At 44.3% G+C, this 18,341-nt stretch overlaps 1 protein-coding gene across 1 annotated transcript in view; it reads right to left on the reverse strand.

The window, feature by feature from the left end:
• LOC139378698 (metabotropic glutamate receptor 8-like) overlaps window positions 1-16,585 on the reverse strand; it is a 221,568-nt gene extending 204,983 nt beyond the window's left edge. The window contains exons 1-2 of the mRNA XM_071121113.1: window positions 16,433-16,585; window positions 10,990-11,796 (exon numbers count right to left, since the gene is read on the reverse strand). Of these exons, the coding sequence (XP_070977214.1) occupies window positions 10,990-11,544 (555 nt within the window). The 5' untranslated portion in view covers window positions 11,545-11,796; window positions 16,433-16,585. The remainder of the gene's footprint in view (window positions 1-10,989; window positions 11,797-16,432) is intronic.
• Between the last annotated feature and the right edge of the window lie 1,756 nt (window positions 16,586-18,341).

Consider the following 18,341-nt stretch of genomic DNA (forward strand, 5'->3'; position numbering starts at 1 on the left):
AGGTTTCTTGTAGTGGGTACACACTCCCTCAGTCTCGACATGTAAAACAGTCAATCCATCCACTGACAAAAGGACGTGTGATAGAGCGATGACCGAGAGGAAGAAATAAAACACAAACTACCTCCGTCTAAAACCATCTAAACCAGAACATCCATTTCCATTGAAAAATGTATATTATTGATATTCGAGTATAAGATTATTTAGTCAATCAATGTACATGCCACGCAGAGATATTGAAACAAACAATTCTAAAAAAAAATCAACCTGCAATACAGTATGCTGGGAAAACGATAATGATGAGTGTGGTTTGGGGTTAACACTGGTTATTAAAACCAACACCTGGATTCTTTTCCACCAATGAGTGTTATTTCAATACTTACAGAGTTCATTTAACACCTGAATCAACACTAGAAATGTTACACTGAAAAATCAACACTAGGTAACACTGGCCAATTTGCTGTGGACGGACATACACAAACTCACTCTCACTCTCTCTCTCGCTCCCTCTCTCTGTCACTTCATAATGGCAATCAGAGGGTGGCTGTCACGCTACAAGACAAATTATAGAGATCTGAGACCAGTAAACTCCTTCCTTTCCTCTCGCTCTACCTCTCCCCCCTCTCTCCCTCCATCCCCGTCTCTCCTTCCCTGCCTGTGGGTACCCTGGTCTTTGGTGATGTCATCTTGAGGTGTCCACATGCTTCCCAACCGATACAGTTTCGAAGAGTGTGCCTATATTGTGACAACATTTTGTGTTGTTTTTGTTCGTTTTGGACTTCTGTGAGTGATTTTTCAGCTGTTCAGGCTCACAAAAACAAAATTCCGGAGGCAAGCCGAAGTCTACACTAGGGCTGTGGCGGTCATGAAATTTGTGTCAGCCCGGTTATTGTCAGGCTAAAGACTGCCGGTCTCACGGTAATTGACCGTTAATTAACATAAACACGTTTAGCATCTCCGGGCCTCCACGCAAACAAGCTGCTGATGCGCACAGCTACATTTTTTAAAAAGTCAACCTGTTTCAAATGATCCCTTTTACACTCAACATAGCCACTTCCAATTCACACTCTGTTCCTTGCCTCAGGCTGGACACACTCTTCTCTCATCAAGTGGCCATATTTTCACCCGTCAAACTATTCTCAATTCAATCTTGTCTTTACTAATATGTCAAATCAGTTTTGATTTAGAAATGGCCCAGGGGAACAGGGGCAGAGGAAAAAGACAGTTCGTCCATATGCACTCGAATAGCGAATGGAGGCCACTTTCCTGCCGGTTTGTTTCACTCATGTCAGGTAGGCTACTCCGGTTATCTGGCTGTGCAACAGGTGGCATTCCGCCCAAACTATGTATGCCAAGGGGCTGTCCAACCCTGGTCCTGCAGCTACCCAGTGCTTCATTTGGGAAACCAAGTGAACTCTGTACGGGAGCATCTATAGTAAGGTTTTCACAACAAAACATATTTCATTAAACTGTTGACAGCCCCGCTCTCTGCACAATGGAGAAAGGAATATTGTATAAATAATCATTAAGCACAATCATTATTTGAATTCAGTTTTTTGGGGGGGCTTGGGCTCATATATAGGCCTATGCATATGCATAAGCTCTAATATGCATATGGGGGTTTGAATTAATCATCACCTTAGAATGCACTTTCCATTTCGTTGTGCTAGGCTTTGAAACAACACCCACAATGACATCCACAATCGATCATCACAGTGAGGTGAGTTTTAAAGCACATACTGTTTTGATGATGTGTTTGGTGTCATGTTTTTATTGAATTTGCATTGATGTCAGAGTGATTAGAGGGACAATAGAGTCCTGAGTACCAGGCCATTCGGGACCTGATGATTAGTGAGTTGGGTGCTACTAACACATGTCCAGAGTGCATAAGAGATTACATTCACATAGAATTTTACTGCGGTCATGACTTCATGACTGCTGGTGTGGCGGTAATACGGTCCCGCAACAGCCCTAGTCTACGCCCCTTTCGTCAGTGATTGGTCAACGGTAGGGATTCTTCAATAGTCGTTGTTGTCATTCAACGAGAGACGACTCGTTGTCATGCACATTTCTTCATTGAAAAATACTGCACCAAAAACCTTTGGTATGCAAAATGCATCGTACAGGGATGATTTCTGTATTTTGAAAGTTCTATGTGTTGAACACATGATTGGTGACACGCAAAACATTTTGGGACTACGTCAACAATGGACTAATGAAACCAATTCCAAAAGATAGTTTTTGGGTGGGGAGTGTCCCTTTAAGGGAGTATGCAAACGCAATCCTTCGGTTCGCCTAGTCGACTTCGGCGAGACGCCACTCAAACTGAAGCTTACTGACGTCTTCGGTCACACACAGGTCCCCAGGTAGCCTGTGAAGGAGGGAGGGATGGAGAGATCAGGAATGGAGAGAAGGATGGATGAAAGAGGGGTTGCCCCTGAGGCGCAGTGGGGCCCTGCTCTGCCACAAAGGCTATTCAACTCGAACACTTATTGGCTATTCCTTCTCTCCCTCTATGTATTATTCACACAGATCCAAAAAGACAGAGACAGTTAAAAATACATGGACAAGGCCAACACAGTTTAGAGGCTTTCTTACCTTTTCCTATTCTGCTCTCTGGGTCTCGCCAGTCTCTTTCTATAGCTATGCGCGCGCACACACACACACACACACACACACACACACACACACACACACACACACACACACACACACACACACACACACACACACACACACACACACACACACACACACACACACACACACACACACACACACACACACACCTCTGCTCTTAAAGATAGTTATGAAGAACCCGCTCTTTTGTCTCAAAGTGGATTGGGTGAAAATGGAGGTCAGATTTCGTGTAGTAGATATACCTATCTGTTACATATTCCCTCAGTCTCTGCAAAAACAGTGCATTCGGAAAGCATTCAGTCCCCTTGACTTTTTACACATTTTGTTAGGTTACAGCCTTATTCTACAACGTATTACATTGTGTTTTCCCCTCATCAATCTACACACAATGCCCCATAATGACGAAGCAAAAACAGATTCAGAAATTTTTGCTAATTTATTAAAAATAAACAGCTGAAATATTACATTTACATGAGTATTCAGACCCTTTACTTAGTACTTTGTTGAAGCACCTTTGGCAGCAATTACAGCCGCGAGTCTTCTTGGGTATGATGCTTGGCACACCTGTATTTTGGGAGTTTCTCCCATTCTTCTCTGCAGATCCTCTCAAGCTCTGTCAGGTTGGATGGGGAACGATGCGGCATAGCTATTTTCAGGTCTCTTCAGAGATGTTCGATCGGGTTCAAGTCCGGGCTCTGGCTGGGCCTCAAGGATATTAAGAGACTTGTCCCGAAGCCACTCCTGCGTTGTCTTGCCTGTGTGCTTAGGGTCGTTGTCCTGTTGGAAGGTAAACCTTCACCCCAGTCTGAGGTCCTGAGCGCTCTGGAGCAGGTTTTCATTAAGGATCTCTCTGTACTTTGCTCCGTTCATCCTTCCCTCGATGCTGACTAGTCTCCCAGTCCCTGCCACTGAATAACATCCCCTCAGCATGATGCTGCCACCACCATGCTTCACCGTAGGGATGGTGCCAGGTTTCCTCCAGAAGTGACGCTTAGCATTGAGGCCAAAGAGTTCAATCGTGGTTTCATCAGACCAGAGAATCTTGTTTCTCATGGTCTGAGAGTCTTTAGGTGCCTTTTGGCAAACTCCAAGCGGGCTGTCATGTGCCTTTTACTGAGGAGTGGCTTCCGTCTGGACATTCTACCATAAAGGCCTGATTGGTGGAGTGCTGCAGAGATGGTTGCCCTTCTGGAAGGTTCTCCCATCTCCACAGAGGTACTCTAGAGCTCTGTCAGAGTGACCATTGGGTTCTCTGTCACCTCCCTGACCAAGGCCCTTCTCCCTCGATTGCTCAGTTTGGCCTGGCGGCCAGCTCTAGGAAGAGTCTTGGTGGTTCTAAACTTCTTCCATTGAAGAATGATGGAGGCCACTGTGTTCTTGGGGACCTTCAATGCTGAAGAAATGTTTTGGTACCCTTCCCCAGATCTGTGCCTCGACACAATCCTGTCTCTGAGCTCTACGGACAATTCCTTTGAACTCATGGCTTGGTATTTGCTCTGATATGCACTGTCAACTGTGGGACCTTATATAGACAGGTGTGTGCCTTTCCAAATCATGTCCAATCAATTGAATTTAACACAGGTGGACTCCAATCAAGTTGTAGAAACAGCTCAAGGATGATCAATGGAAACAGGATGCACCTGAGCTCAATTGAGAGTCTCATAGCAAAGGGTCTGAATACTTATGTAAAGATATTTCTGTTCGTTTTTTTTATACATTTGCAAAAAATAAAATAAAAAACTGTTTTCACTTTGTCATTATGGGGTATTGTGTATAGATTGCTGAGGACATTTCTTTTTATTTAATACATTTTTGGGAAAAGCGGTAAAGTAACTAAATGTGGAAAAAGTCAAGGGGTCTGAATTCTTTCCGAAGGCGCTGTACATCAGCAAATCCATCCATTGACAGAGGGATATGTGGTAGAGGGATAGTAGAGAGGAAGAATACACATAGACATCCTGATGACGAGTCCGGAAATGGGTTCCGGGGGAACAGGAGAGTGCATATATTATGACAACATTTTGTGACGTTTTAGTCCGTTTCGGACTCCGGTCTTATGTTTCTGGTCGGCAAGCCGAAGTCTACACTAGGTCTGTGGCGGTCGTGAAATTTGTGTCAGCCGGTTATTGTCAGGCTAAAGACTGCCGGTCTCACGGTAATTGACCGTTAATTAACATAAACACGTTTAGCATCTCCAGGCTTCCACACAAACAAGCTGCTGATGCACACATTTGGAACATCTACATTTTTTTAAAAGTTTAATAACTCAACTGATTCAACACCACCACAGTAAATCCACTATTTATTTGAGGCAGGTCGAGAGAAACATTATGATATGAAGAAAATGTATTTCAGAAGAACAGAATATGAGTTGGCCTACCGTATGTTATCTGGCTATGTGCCATGCTATGGGCTGTAGGCTTGTTCATTTAGCAGGCAAGATATAAGTCCCCTGACATTATTTTATATGATATGATTTTATAGTAAAAGAACATTTGAACAGTTGAACTTAGCGGAATACAGTAGAAAGGATATTTTTCCCATTCCAGAGCGAGTGTGAATATGAAGTAGCTATGTAAAGGGGATCATTTGAAACAGGTCCTATACACTAGATTTAGAGATATTTGGCAACTGTAGTTGTGAATGATGCAAACCATAGTGCTGAGCTGCCGACCACCATTTAACCTCTGTTTAAGTATTCACAGCCTATTTTCAGCTCTCTCTCCTCGTCCACTAATGTTGTTTCCATGTTTTCCCACAATCCTTTTAAAAATAATTCTGGGGGTGCTGATAAAACGTAGAAACAGCTCCCTCTGGACAGGAGGCTGGGAAAAGAGAGGAGAGTTCATATTTATTCCCTACTTTTCCCCTCATTCTCTTCCAACCCTCTCGTTCCCCTCGTTCCCTGTATTCTAACAAAGCCCTAGGAGACAGTAAGCTGGGTCAAGTCCAGAATTAGAATATTTTCAAATAACTTGGAAAGTATAGAGGTGAGGGTGATTTAGCTTGAGGTTTGCCCTTTGGGACTACTCCATCACTCATCGCAACCAAGAGAACCAACCACTGAGTATCAAACGTCCACCTGTCTCCTTATGTTGTTCAGCAACAAAAAACAGAGCTCTTGTTCACGCCATGCAACCATCTTGATTTGACTACCCGTATACCGTCGATAGACAGGATAACGTTAAGAAGACATAACACAGTGCAGTCACTTGCCCTGACCATCCTTGCTTGGACTACCCATAGAGATATACTGCATAATAATAACCAGACAGTTTCTCTCTCAGGCAAAAGCTGTTTTGCAGTGTGTCACTCTGACAGGCCGTTTATAAGAGGCAGCCTACGGAGTCATTTTACACAACTCCTCCTCTCAACCCTGGGGGCCCCCTTAGAGGCAGGTGACAAGTCTCAGAGAACAGCCCAGACACACTTCTAACACACACAGACCAAGAACACTGCTAACACACACACACACACACTTCTTACACACACAGACCAAGCACACTTCTAACACAAGCAGACCAAGAACACTACTAACACACACTTCTTACACAAACAGACCAAGAACCCTACTAACACACACTTCTAACACAAGCAGACCAAGAACACTACTAACACACACTTCTTACACACGCAGTCCAAGAACCCTACTAACACACACTTCTTACACAAGCAGACCAAGAACCCTACTAACACACACTTCTAACACAAGCAGACCAAGAACACTACTAACACACATTTCTTACACAAGCAGACCAAGAACCCTACTAACACACACTTCTTACACAAGCAGACCAAGAACCCTTCTAACACACACTTCTAACACAAGCAGACCAAGAACACTACTAACACACACTTCTTACACAAGCAGACCAAGAACACTCCTCACAGAGACTTTTAAGACTCACACAATCCTCAAACACACATCCTACATCCATCTACGCACAAACACAGACAAACACACAAACCTAACACATGCACCCCAAATACACTCCTGACAATCCCACATATATTTCATTCACACCCATTTCACAATCTCCTCACACAAACGCGTTACACACACTTAGCCCAAACACAGTACTCTCACCCCTTACACAACTTCCTTACAGACCTGACCCAATAACACTTGTTACCCCCATTCTCTTAAAGGGATAGATGCCCCGACCACACAATCCGATTGATTATGAAAACAAACTCTGGTGACCTCGACTCACTCTCAAAGAGCTTGAGGAGGAACTGGTAGACACATCATAACTTACCACGTAAACAAACGTCACTCAAAAAACTGTGTGTGTGTGTGTGTGTGTGTGTGTGTGTGTGTGTGTGTGTGTGTGTGTGTGTGTGTGTGTGTGTGTGTGTGTGTGTGTGTGTGTGTGTGTGTGTGTGTGTGTGTGTGTGTGTGTGTGTGTGTGTGTGTGTGTGGTCATGAGTGTGTTGCCAGCGGGGCTCGTTTGATGAATCATCAGTACGTCAACTTGGCTGAAAAGAAATAATTTCAGACGGAAAATTAGAGCTCTCCTCATTAGTGAGGGCCTGGTCTTTGCTCTCTGTGGTGTGGCGGCCATCTTGTTTGAGACAGGCAGAGAGAGTCTACGTCTGTGTCCCCCTTATTCCCTATGTAGTGCACTACTTTTGACCAGTCAAAAGTAGTGGACGGCTTAGGGAATAGGGTGCCATTTGGGAAGCAGTCTTTTGCTCCTCTCTAATGAGATCTCCTGGTTGTTGTTGTTGTTGTGATGTGAAGAACCTCTGGCTTCATTATCAGCCACTTAATTCTCTCATCATTAAGGAGATCAACAGCACAATCATCAGAGTCCTGAGACTCCTGAGAGAGACACTCTCTCTATTTCTCTCTGTTGATCTCAATCTCTCTCTTCTATCCCTCTCTTCTCTCCGTCTCTAAATCGCTCTCTCTTCCCTCTCTCTCCCTTCCTAACTCAGTTCACAGTAATACAGACACATATTAGCCCACTTTCTGTCTGGACCTGTCCAATCACATCCTCAGAAGTCTTGCCTTCTGGCCTTCTGGTCGTCTGTAACTCGTGTCTTTTAAACTCTTCAATGCAGAGGGCGAAATCCTCACGATGACTTCTATGTGCCATGTATGACTCATGAGCATGTATTTGTTAATTCCATTCCAGTCTAATTGTTGTCTTCGGAGTGTTATGGAGGAACACAATGTTGTTAAAAATCCACTGAGCAGTCTTTGAAATGATCCTCTTTCATCAACGTGTTCTTAGTTCAACTACAGAGTGCATGATGTTCCGGGGGCCTGAAAATATTTGCTCTCGCCAATTTGATTCTCAGCAAGACTCTGAAATGATCATTCCCTTACACCCCCTCTATCCTCTTACCTCTTGGCCAGATGGGAGCAGAGAGATTCATGGACAGACTAGGAAATTCAGCTCAGGTAACAGAGAAACGATCTTCTCCTCATCCTATCAGAATACAGTAACACAGTAATACAGAGACTCTGGGTAATATCATCCATGGCAGCAGATAATACTGCTCCAGAGGCTGCATTGTTGGAGTGTCGCGTTATCTACTAAACCTTCACACACACACACATGCACTCGCGCACCAACGCACGCCTGCACACACAGTATTCCTCCCCAACACAAATGCATTTTGAATAGCACGGGAAATGATGGGCAAAGACATCACTAACGTTCCTTTTTCTATCTGGCCTTTTCTTCAGTTTAAATGGTTGAAACAGAATGGATCCCGAGCCTGTCTACACAGTGATCCAGAGTCCCATAGATCTAATAATCAACAGTATAATCACCAACCTGGCCCCTCAGGAGCTTCTCAATCAATACCCAACCAGGCAGGCAGGCAGGACAGGTTTAACCTGTTTAGCCTGTTTAACCTGCCTTACAGGGGGCAACGGAGGGAGGAGATACCCACAGTCTGTGTCCACTACCAGCCCTGCCCTGTAGAGAGACGGGGGGTGAAACATGGAGCAGCAAGGAGGAAGGATTACTGGAGGGAAACTGTTGTGTCTGGTTGGGGTATCCAGGGCTGGAACGTCCATACATCCATCCTCCATCTCATTTCTCCCCGTCTCCACCACCACCATTCTGGTAGTGTCTGCTAGGTGCATCTGGGTTCTCGTCTTATTTGAGACAGGCAGAGAGAGTCTATGTCTGTGTCCCATCTATTCCCTAAGCAGTCCACTACTTTTCACCAGAGCCCTATGGGCCTCGGTCAAAGGTAATGCACTACAGTGCCTTGCGAAAGTATTCGGCCCCCTTGAACTTTGCGACCTTTTGCCACATTTCAGGCTTCAAACATAAAGATATAAAACTGTATTTTTTTGTGAAGAATCAACAACAAGTGGGACACAATCATGAAGTGGAACGACATGTATTGGATATTTCAAACTTTTTTAACAAATCAAAAACTGAAAAATTGGGCGTGCATCTACATAGTAATGTGATACGGAGCACAATCCATCCTTCCAGACACACACACACACACACACACACACACACACACACACACACACACACACACACAAAGATACGCTACAATGCACACACACACACACAAAGATACGCTACAATGCACACACACACACACACACACCCCCACACAGAGGCACACATTATCACACACACATACATTAAGTGTAAAAAAACATGAACAACATCTGCTCTTTCCATGACTCAGACTGACCAGGGGAATCCAGGTGAACGCTACGATCCCTTATTGACGTCACTTGTTAAATCCACTTCAACCAGAGTCGGTGGTGGATTGTGTATGTGCACCACTCAGAGGGTGATCTAAGTGCCTTTGAACGGGGTATGGTAGTAGGTGCCAGGCGCACCAGTTTGAGTCAAGAACTGCAATGCTGCTGGGTTTTTCATGCTCAACAGTTTCCCGTATCAAGAATGGTCCACCACCCAAAGGACAGGGGGTCGGGGGGTCGGGGGGTGCAACCCAATATTATGTCTTAATGTTTTGTACACTCAGTGTATACATACATACACACAAACACACACACAAATGCTACAATGCAAACACACAGACAGACACACGCACAAGCCTACCAATCCCCTGCTCTAAATCCTATTAGAAAAATGAGAGCTCTGTGCAGCGACCCAAACTCAAGTCCCTGTGTGTGCCGTTTCCATGACAGACTCCTCCCTAAATCATGTTTAATATTATTATGCACAGAGTTAGAATACAGCACTGCCACTCACACAGAACCAGGGCAGTGATATGGTGAGAAAAATGATAAATATGAGAGAGAGAGAGAGAGAGAGAGAGAGAGAGAGAGAGAGAGAGAGAGAGAGAGAGAGAGAGAGGGAAAGAAGATAAAGGTGTACGGCTGAGAACGTCACATGGATCATTAGGAGGCACATATTTCCACATTGCGCTCGCATCGATCAACCTTGTTCGACTAATGATGGCGGCGACACAGACACTCTTGTGCTCGTATACACACACTCCTCTGTTCCAACCACTCTCCCATTAATTGGCTTTTGTACCCTAGACAGTAATTGATTTCATTGTTTCTTCATGTTCTAGAGAGCCCAGTCTAGACCAGTCTAGCATAGATCAAACTCCCATGACCAAAACCTCATACACACACACACAGTCTCTTGGGCTGGGGGGGGGGGCAGAGTGAAGTGGAGTGTTCTTCAACAAGATTGATTGCATTTTAATTGGTTGTCACAATTGAACTTGATCTGCCTGCAGTAGTGAGAGAGCACGGCTGGCTGAAGTGGCGTCTCCGTGTGTAATACCAGAGAATCAATGTCAGAAGCCAGGCTGAGAACACAATAACGGCTCTGACTGACAGACACACACACACACACACACAGGTCAGGGTAATATCCTGCTGGAACAATAAGGAGGAGAGGATAAGAGGAGGAGGAGGAGGAGGAGGAGGAGGAGGGGAGATAGACATGATGAAGTCCAGGCCCTGGCAGCCGGCAATATGCTCCATTTACTGCAAAGAGAGCCCCTACATCCAACACACAGTGGCTGGTGTTCCGCACCTACACACACAGTGCAATAGTATCCGCACGAACACAACACAAATATCCACGGTATGGCTCCGACATCAATGTAAACACAAACCATGCCATCACCAACACTGAAACTAGCAGGGTTCTTAACCCAGACCCAGCCTGACTAACCCAACCAAACTCAAGTCAAACTAAACCAGACCCAGCCTGACTAGCCCAGCCAAACTCAGGTCAAACTTAACCAGACCCAGCCTGACTAACCCAACCAAACCCAAGTCAAACTAAACCAGACCCAGTCTGACTAACCCAACCAAACTCAAGTCAAACTTAACCAGACCAACCAGAAACCAACCCAGACCCGTTCCAGTGTCCTTACCTTGAACAGCCTCAGTATATTGGCAACCATGATGGACACGGAGCTGGCCGCCGCCCCGATCACCCCCACGATCTTATCAGGCTTGGCGAAGATGGGCAGGTCGCCGTTGGCACAGCGTACGTCCGAGCCATCCTTCTCGATGAGGGCCTGGACAAAGGTCAGTGACTGCTCCAGGGCGTAGGTGTCTCTGGAGCAGGTGTCCAGGATCCGGGCCCCCAGGGTGATGTTGGGGAGCAGCTCCGTGTCCTTGTTGATCAGGTCGATGGCAAACATCATGGCCTCAAGACGATGGATCCCTTTCTCCTTCTTCAGTTCCCCGCAGGGCATGCCACCGCCCCCCCGGGAGTGCACCGGGAACAGGCCACCCAGGATGATGTCGCCTTCCAATCGGATGGAGTGGGCGTACTCCTGATTGGGCGCAGTGCCGATGGCGGGGTCCGTGATTCGCTGAGGGAAGGCCAGGGGGAGGAGCCAGGAACATGAGGTAAGGAAGTGGAAAAGGAAGTGGCCTGCGGCGAGGAGGGAAGGAAGGCGTTGGGGTTCCGACAACGCCATGGTAACAGTTGGATGGCGGTTGTGGGAGGAGTTACTGAGAAGTTACTGTGGAGAGTGTGGGCGGGATCATAGGTGAAAGAGCGTCAGTCCCCCGGGGGAGGAGTTTGGGAAGGAGTTAGCAGGCCGCTCTAAGATGTCCCGGGCCCATGAGGCATGCATGTCCCAGTAGAGGAGAGAGAGAGAGAGACACTAGTAGAGGAGGTGAGTGCAGCTGCAGCGATGATAATCCTGAACTCACATCTTCAGCAGACCCTGCAAGATACACACAGAGAACACAAAGCAGTCAGTGCCTCAGTCAGCCATCTACTGGGTACCACACCACACAGTCTCTCCCTCCCTCCCTCCCTCCCTCCCTCCCTCACACACACACACACACACACACACACACACACACACACACACACACTGGCATTCACAAATCACTGTTCATGCTGCAACACCTGTCTTCTAGATTCAAGAGCAAGAGAGATCAGCATTTGCCACACACACAGTACAGCCAACCTCTCCCCTCACACACACACACACACAACCGCCAATCCTATTCCACTGACAAGTCCATCCTATCCGCCAGTGCCAAGCATGTCAAACACAAAGTGCCAAGCCTGTCAAACACATCAACAAAGCTCCAGAATGCATTATTCACGTGGACAGAGTGAAGGTTACTCAGTGTGTAATCATTCAGTCATTCAGTGAACATCTACTGGTTCTCCACTTGTTAGACTGACAGCTGCATTGGAATCAAAACCTGGAAGGTGTCACCTCAGCTACATAATCATTGTCATCAGAAACAGTACAGTAATGATGTAGCAAGCCATCCTAGTATGTGAGTGGAGCAGGTTTGGTTTAACTCTCTTTGTTTTCTTGCTGGTCTCATTCCCGCTTTGAATGCCCTTCACGAATGGACGTGATGTCATTGCTGGCCAATCAGATTAGATTACTGGGTGCCCTCTTTACCTCAAAATATAATATCCACTGGCCAGCCTAGTTTATCTGTAGCCCACTAATTAACTTTTATCATTCATATCATGAAGGAAAAAGGAAACCGCACACTGCTCTTGATAGTATCACTGATACTTAATAAGCTTACGTAACGGCCTCGCGGCCTTCGTCAGAGCTCTTCCTAATAGTGTGTTTGATCGGTAATGGTTTGACCACACCCGCTTCCCCAAAATAGTCAAATGTGTGGATATTCTTCTGAGTTGGATAGAAGAGCATATTAATAACAACACAATGTGGAAATATCAATGAGTTTCACATTCGTAGCGATACTGTACATATGGCAGTATTGGTTAAATAAGTCTAAACTTCCTCCTGCGTGACATGACCACTTTTGCGCGCGTCCGTGTGCGTTCCAAAAGGCACAGATGCTGCGCAGTATGCTTGTGTGGGCTGAACCGGCTGCGCGTTTCTAGGATGCTGAGATGCTAGGGAACTGCTGCATCATTGCATATAAATAGCCTAATGTATATTCGGGACATCGTGGCAATATTTCTCCCTACCTCCCCCTCCGTGTACCCATATTTCCACACATATCAATATCACCTTTCCACACATCCAGCACTTTCACATACATTGAGTGTACAAAACATTAAAAACACATTCCTAATATTGAGTTGCCCTCAGAACAGCCTTTTTGCCCTCAGAACAGCCTCAATTCATCGGGTTGTGGCCTCTAAAAGATGTTGAAAGCGTTCCACAGTGATGCTGGCCCATGTTGACTCCAATACCTCCCACAGTTGTGTCAAGTTGGCTGGATGTCCTTTGAGTGGTGAACCATTCTTGAAACATATGCGAAACTGTTGAGCGTGAGAAACCCAGCAGCATTGCAGTTCTTAACCCAAACCCGGTGCCCCTGGCACCTATTGCCATACCCCGTTCAAAGGTACTTAAATATATTGTCTTGTCCATTCACACTCTGAATGGCACCCACACACAATCCACGTCTCAAGTGTCTCAAGGCCTACAAATCCTTCTTTAACCTGTCTCCTCCCCTTCGTCTACACTGATTGAAGTGGATTTAACAAGTGACATCAACAAGGGATCGTAGCTTTCACCTGGATTCACTTGGTCAGTCTGTCATGGAAAGAGCAGGTGTTCTTAATGTTTTGTACACTCAGTGTATAGTCCCTATGGCTGCTAACTATACTCTAAGGAAATACATGAGTCATTTACCTTGAAAGGATAACATTACTGTAGCACTTTACCAAGCACTTTAACAATAAAAAAATATATATAATGCACTTGGGTATGGCACACACATATTCATATAAAACAGTGCACCTTTATACTTAGGCTATATTCCTAATTGGCTATTCAGGCTGTATTCATGCGTACACTGTACACCCCAGTGTGCTGTCTTTACGCCAAACCTTTGAGGAAATCCATTTCACTTAATATATTTGAGTATAGTAATTGTGTAGTCTTTATTCAATACTATAGTCACTGTGAGCCTGTAGGGGTTCCAGATTTGAGTTGTATCAGCTTGAACATTTTGAGTAACGCCCCCACTAAGCCACGCATCCACTATAATTTCCCAGTGTGCCTTGCCTTTTCAAGTGAATTGTAGTTACCACCCATGACTGTATTGTTAATGACAGAGACATGGTTGTTGAATTCATTCAATTTCCTTCCTGTGGCCATCACCAAGTGAGTTCCTAGGCAAATGTTATTGTAATTAAACTCTTTATGACAATACATAAGGCCTTGTTTAGAGGTTGAACAAAATGACAGTTACTTCCCCAGATTAAAAATAAATAAATCCTGGTTGACAGATTTCCAGGAATCTTCCAACCACAATTTCTGACTCAAGTCACATTATGCTGGCTTGCAAAGTGATGCGTAATTCCTATTTGGAAACCAGCCAGAGATAGGCTATTCAACAGTTGGAATTCTTATTCACCAACATTCTGCATTCACAATGACTGCAAGGATCAGGAAAATTATAAGGAGACTATCTAAATCAATTAAACTGGAATAACCATTTCAGTAAAGGGTGCATTTTTTTTTTAGATTAGTTTAGTAAAATAATACCTTATCTTTATTTAGCATAAGATTTATCTATCAATCCATCCCTCAACCTACATGCAAAAACACAGATATTAAAAACAAATTTTAAAAATCGACCTGCAGTAGAGCATGCTGGGGAAAAGTTATGTTGTTGTTATTTATAACTTTAAAAAAAAATTGAGTTGATGTGATTTCTCATTTAGTTTTGAGTCAGTACCACATAAACATTTTAAGTAATAATGACTTTTCATTGACTTTGAGTTCAACTTACTAGAAGTATTTGAGTTAATAATGGCTTGGGGTTTACAGTGTAAGAATGGATCTTTCAACATATTGATTTATTTTACACTATTTTATTTTACTTCTGGAATAAAACGTTATAACTTTCGATCCTGCTCGGTTTGGAACGTGTGACTCACTAATAAGAGAGAATTGACAGAACGGTAGAAATTCCAGCAGTGTGATCGTTATTGTTGGCAGTAAGATGAAGGGAGTATTACCCTGCGAGGCAGAGGCTGGCACATTTCACTTTTTTAATTTACACCAATCACTAGGTGTCAGGCTGCACCATCCGCTCTACCGGTCATTACATTAGGTTTTCTCGTGTACAGATACGTTCTCTGGGAGGGAAGCACACTGCTCTTTCCACAAAGTGATGGCTCTTCTCTCTCTCTCTCTCTCTCTCTCTCTCTCTCTCTCTCTCTCTCTCTCTCTCTCTCTCTCTCTCTCTCTCTCTCTCTGCTATTTTCTCCTCCTCCCTCTGCTCGTTTCTCTCTCCCCTCTCCCCGCCCGTTCCTCTCCCTCCTCCTCCTCCTCCTCCCCATTCGTTTCCCACCTCTCACCGCACCCGTTGAATATGACATCTGTTTTTTTTTGCATTCAGATCACAGGCAGGTAAAGACACCGACAAACGGGAACGAATCAAACACATCCCAAATCCCTCCAACGGTCCCCCCCTAAATTGACTTGTGATCCTACAATTCCCTTGACCCGTTCTTTTAGATGAGAGAAGCAACGGAACTCCTTACAGAAGACGTGGTGGAAGTGGTGTGTTAGTATGATTTGTTGCGGGGATAGATAGGGTTCAACGTGAGATACACCACCAGCCTCAACCCGACTGATTAAAGCAGTGGCATGAAGCAGGCTGCTGTGGAATACAAATCTGTTTTGTGCTCCAAAGATAAATAACGACCTAATGATGTCTTCATGCTAGGCTACATATAATTAGATTAAAAAAAACATTATCAAGACATAATGTTTTTAATTCAAGTTCAATATAACATTTTGAGTCTTTCAATTGAGACGGAGTCGTTCATGTGTGTGAAGTAGTGCGTCCTTATTCAGTGAGCTCTGAAAATCACACCATTCATATCCCAATTATTTTCATCTAATTATCCCATATGAATTATAATGAATTCTATCACAAAATACGACGTTTGGGCGACAGATGAGATCAGATGTATGGATCATTCCTAAATGCCATCAGAGGGGATGCTGTTTCTTGGCGCGCGGAACAGAGCAGAGAGCGCATTCCTTTGGGTCAATATTGGAACTTCATTGCGGAGCTCAGCAGTTTCCTTTCCCAACCCTGAACCCTCTCATTTAGCTACAGGTCACGACTGATTGACGATACAGTGGACTGTCAACATCAACTATGCATATCGATAATGAAAGGATAAATAGTTATTTAAGGGCTAATTTGCAGAGCCATCGAGGGTAATTAATTTAACAATGAGGGAGAAAAAAATGCAGATGGATGAGGAGCGATGGATTCTTCAGATAGAGGAAGATAGGGGAAATCTGGAAGAATGATGTTTGATGGGACCTTATCAGACATACGAAATCTATGAAACGAAATATGTAGTTTAAAAAAAATGCCTACCTGCTTTTCCGTGACTTGATTGAGGGTTCCTCGCGCCTTCGCAACCCACTCACAGATGCACGCGCCTCTGGTTTTCGGTGCTGAAAGGGACAGCGCATGCAGCCATCCAGCCAAGCAGCGAGCGCGCGTCTCCGCCAAATGAATCACAAAAAACACCCACCGGCAGCGATTGGTCTCCCAACTCTCTCTCTCTCTCTCTTTCTCTCTCACCCTCTCTCCGCATACCCCCCTTCTCCCTTTATCAGCATCGACACCATTTATCTGTTGCATAAATTACACAGAAACTGTATGGAATGCAACATTTAAGCAGTCACATTCTGATGCATCTGCCCAGAAGAGTCCATTAAATGAATCAGTTATGATTGAAATCAACGTCTGTAAACAAGACATCTGAGACGACATCGATAAGCCTTACATCTACTATCTGCATAATAGCCGACAAAAAACGCAGGCATCGATTCCTCTCGAACGCTCACACCAATGTGCATGTGTTGCTACATGCAAATAGGCGAATTCTAATCAATTGGCCTATTGGTTGCAATTATCAATTTATATGAAATTATATGATATTTATATTAATGTATATTAACTTATGCTATATATTGGTAATTAACAACCAAAATGAATACGAACGGAGGTCAGGCAGCTGATTCATCAACAAAAAAAGTATTTTACGTTCAATGAGGCTAATGTGCGAGACGTGATACAATTGTCATGACTTTAGGAGCGAGCGCCTCACTAGATAGAGCACTATCGCCATCTAGCGTGACGTAGCCCACAGTAGGTCTAGAAACGAAACTTTGGTCATGTCAATTCATGGCAAACTATTGATTTGAGCTCTTCTGTTAAAATAAATCCCATAGGTTGAATCAACCTAAGGATACTTTTTTTCAGGGATAGACTAATATCAATACGCAAAAACACTTAAAATCCACCAATAATATACCTACTTAAATCCGAGCCTCAATATCCAAAGTAGCCTAGCCCAAAGACGCCTGGGGGTCAGCGGAGGTACTACAAGGGGTCCGCTGCCTGATCACAAAATACTGTATCATTTACAGTTCACACCGCCTGTCGGGCTGCTTTGTATAGCAAGCCAAGGCCAAGTGACTCACTCTCTGTACGAGCGAACCATTTTCGTGAACGGTACCTAATAAACTAAACGGCTGAAGAAAATACTTAAAAATCCTTCTTCAAATCTACTTCAATCGCTGTGGATGATTGGGGGAGGAGACAGGTTAAAAAGTGACATGAATAAGTGATCAAGGCTTTCACCTGGATTCACCTGGTCAGTCTATGTTATGGAAAGAGCAGGTGTTCCTAATGTTTTGTACACTCGGTGTGTGTAAAACGTTACTATTTCATTTTTTTTATGGCTATAAACAACAGATTTAACGAATTTTGGGCAAGGGATCATTGGAAAAAGTTGAGGGTACAACACAGAGTAATATTATTCATTCAAATTAAATCTTTACCCTTAGATGCACAGCATGGGCCTAGTTTACACAGATATTGGCAGTCACATTTAGCAGAGGCTGCTGGGGGGAGGAGCTATAGGAGGATGGGCTCACTGTAATGGCTGGAATGGAAACCACATGTTTGACTCCGTTCCATTAATTCCATTCCAGCCATTACAATGAGCCCATCCTCCTATAGCTCCTCCCACCAGCCGCCTCTGACACAAATAATCAACTCAATTCTTGTATTACCTAAGAATGTTGTTTTGAACATAAATTCACTGTACTTTATGCTTTACACTGCAGCATTCTCTCTGCCCCACGGACAAATGTGTAGAATAGCATTGAATTAGCTCTCTGATGAGGCCTTTAAAATGTTTTTTTCCCCCAGGGCTCTAGACTTTTTTTTTTTTATATATATTTTTTTAGGGGGTGGATCAGCTTTAATATTG

The sequence above is a fragment of the Oncorhynchus clarkii genome, chromosome 21 (genome assembly GCF_045791955.1).
Source record: "Oncorhynchus clarkii lewisi isolate Uvic-CL-2024 chromosome 21, UVic_Ocla_1.0, whole genome shotgun sequence".
Lineage (NCBI taxonomy): Eukaryota > Metazoa > Chordata > Actinopteri > Salmoniformes > Salmonidae > Oncorhynchus > Oncorhynchus clarkii.